Source organism: Trachypithecus francoisi, unplaced genomic scaffold (genome assembly GCF_009764315.1).
Source record: "Trachypithecus francoisi isolate TF-2019V2 unplaced genomic scaffold, Tfra_2.0 Lachesis_group12, whole genome shotgun sequence".
Classification (NCBI taxonomy): domain Eukaryota; kingdom Metazoa; phylum Chordata; class Mammalia; order Primates; family Cercopithecidae; genus Trachypithecus; species Trachypithecus francoisi.
Window position 1 is genome coordinate 24,572,699 of NW_022681457.1, and position 1,683 is coordinate 24,574,381.

The window sequence follows — 1,683 nt, forward strand, 5'->3', positions numbered from 1 at the left end:
TGGCTTTCCGCGCTACCTACAGAGGGGTCCATATGGCGTTGTTCTGGATTCCCGTCGTAACTTAAAGGGAAACTTTTCACAATGTCCGGAGCCCTTGATGTCCTGCAAATGAAGGAGGAAGATGTCCTTAAGTTCCTTGCAGCAGGAACCCACTTAGGTGGCACCAATCTTGACTTCCAGATGGAACAGTACATCTATAAAAGGAAAAGTGATGGCATCTACATCATAAATCTGAAGAGGACCTGGGAGAAGCTTCTGCTGGCGGCCCGTGCCATTGTTGCCATTGAAAACCCTGCTGATGTCAGTGTTATATCCTCCAGGAATACTGGCCGGAGGGCCGTGCTGAAGTTTGCTGCTGCCACTGGAGCCACTCCAATTGCTGGCTGCTTCACTCCTGGGACCTTCACTAACCAGATCTAGGCAGCCTTCCGGGAGCCACAGCTTCTTGTGGTTACTGACCCCAGGGCTGACCACCAGCCTCTTATGGAGGCATCTTATGTTAACCTACCTACCATTGCTCTGTGTAACACAGATTCTCCTCTGCGCTATGTGGACATTGCCATCCCATGCAACAACAAGGGAGCTCACTCAGTGGGTTTGATGTGGTGGATGCTGGCTCGGGAAGTTCTGCGCATGCATGGCACTATTTCCCGTGAACACCCGTGGGAGGCCATGCCTGATCTCTACTTCTACAGAGATCCTGAAGAGATTGAAAAAGAAGAGCAGGCTGCTGCTGAAAAGGCAGTGACCAAGGAGGAATTTCAGGGTGAATGGACTGCTCCAGCTCCTGAGTTCACTGCTACTCAGCCTGAGGTTGCAGACTGGTCTGAAGGGGTACAGGTGCCCTCTGTGCCTATTCAGCAGTTCCCTACTGAAGACTGGAGTGCTCAGCCTGCCACGGAAGACTGGTCTGCAGCTCCCACTGCTCAGGCCACTGAATGGGTAGGAGCAACCACTGAATGGTCTTAAGCTGTTCTTGCATGGGCTCTTAAGCAACATGGAAAAATGGTTGATGGAAAATAAACATCAGTTTCTAAAAAAAAAAAAAAATTAAAATCTGGCTGGGCACAGTAGCTCATGCCTATAATCCCAGCACTTTGGGAGGCCCAGGTGGGAGGATTGCTTGAGCCCAGGAGTTTAAGATCAGCCTGGGCAAGATAGTGAGGCCTCCATCTCTATAAACAATTTTTTAAAAATTACCCAGGTGTGGTGACGCATGCCTGTAGTCTCAGCTACTGGGAGACTGAGGCAGGCGGATGGCTTTTGCCCAGGAGTTGGAGGCTGCAATGAGCTATGATTGTACTCCAGCCTGAGGGACAGAGAGAGACTCCGTCTCTTAAAAAAACAAAAAACAGATGGGGCGGAGCAAGATGGCCGAATAGGAACAGCTCCAGTCTCCAACTCCCAGCGCGAGTAACACAGAAGACCGGTGATTTCTGCATTTTCAACTGAGGTACTGGGGTCATCTCTCTAGGGAGTGCCGGACAATCGGTGCTGGTCAGCTGCTGCAGCCTGACCAGCGTGAGCTGAAGCAGGGCGAGGCATCGCCTCACCTGGAAGCGCAAGGGGGAAGGAAATCCCTTTTCCTAGCCAGGGGAACTGAGACACATAACACCTGGAAAATCGCGTAACTCCCACCCCAATACTGCGCTTTAAGGAAACAGGCACACCAGGAGAATATAT

At 51.1% G+C, this 1,683-nt stretch overlaps 2 protein-coding genes across 2 annotated transcripts; both read left to right on the top strand.

The window, feature by feature from the left end:
- LOC117092014 (40S ribosomal protein SA-like) lies at positions 1 to 1,050 on the top strand. The gene has a single exon (XM_033225126.1). It carries the CDS (start codon positions 82 to 84, stop codon positions 418 to 420), a length of 339 nt encoding a protein of 112 aa, XP_033081017.1. The 5' UTR covers positions 1 to 81; the 3' UTR covers positions 421 to 1,050.
- LOC117092013 (40S ribosomal protein SA-like) lies at positions 21 to 1,050 on the top strand. The gene has a single exon (XM_033225125.1). The coding sequence runs from the start codon at positions 484 to 486 to the stop codon at positions 967 to 969; it is 486 nt and encodes a 161-aa protein (XP_033081016.1). The 5' UTR covers positions 21 to 483; the 3' UTR covers positions 970 to 1,050.
- Positions 1,051 to 1,683: the final 633 nt, after the last annotated feature.

Bases quoted from the DNA above. Each gene is read 5' to 3' on its own strand.
- LOC117092014 (XM_033225126.1), top strand. From the start codon at position 82: ATGTCCGGAGCCCTTGATGTCCTGCAAATGAAGGAGGAAGATGTCCTT.
- LOC117092013 (XM_033225125.1), top strand. From the start codon at position 484: ATGGAGGCATCTTATGTTAACCTACCTACCATTGCTCTGTGTAACACA.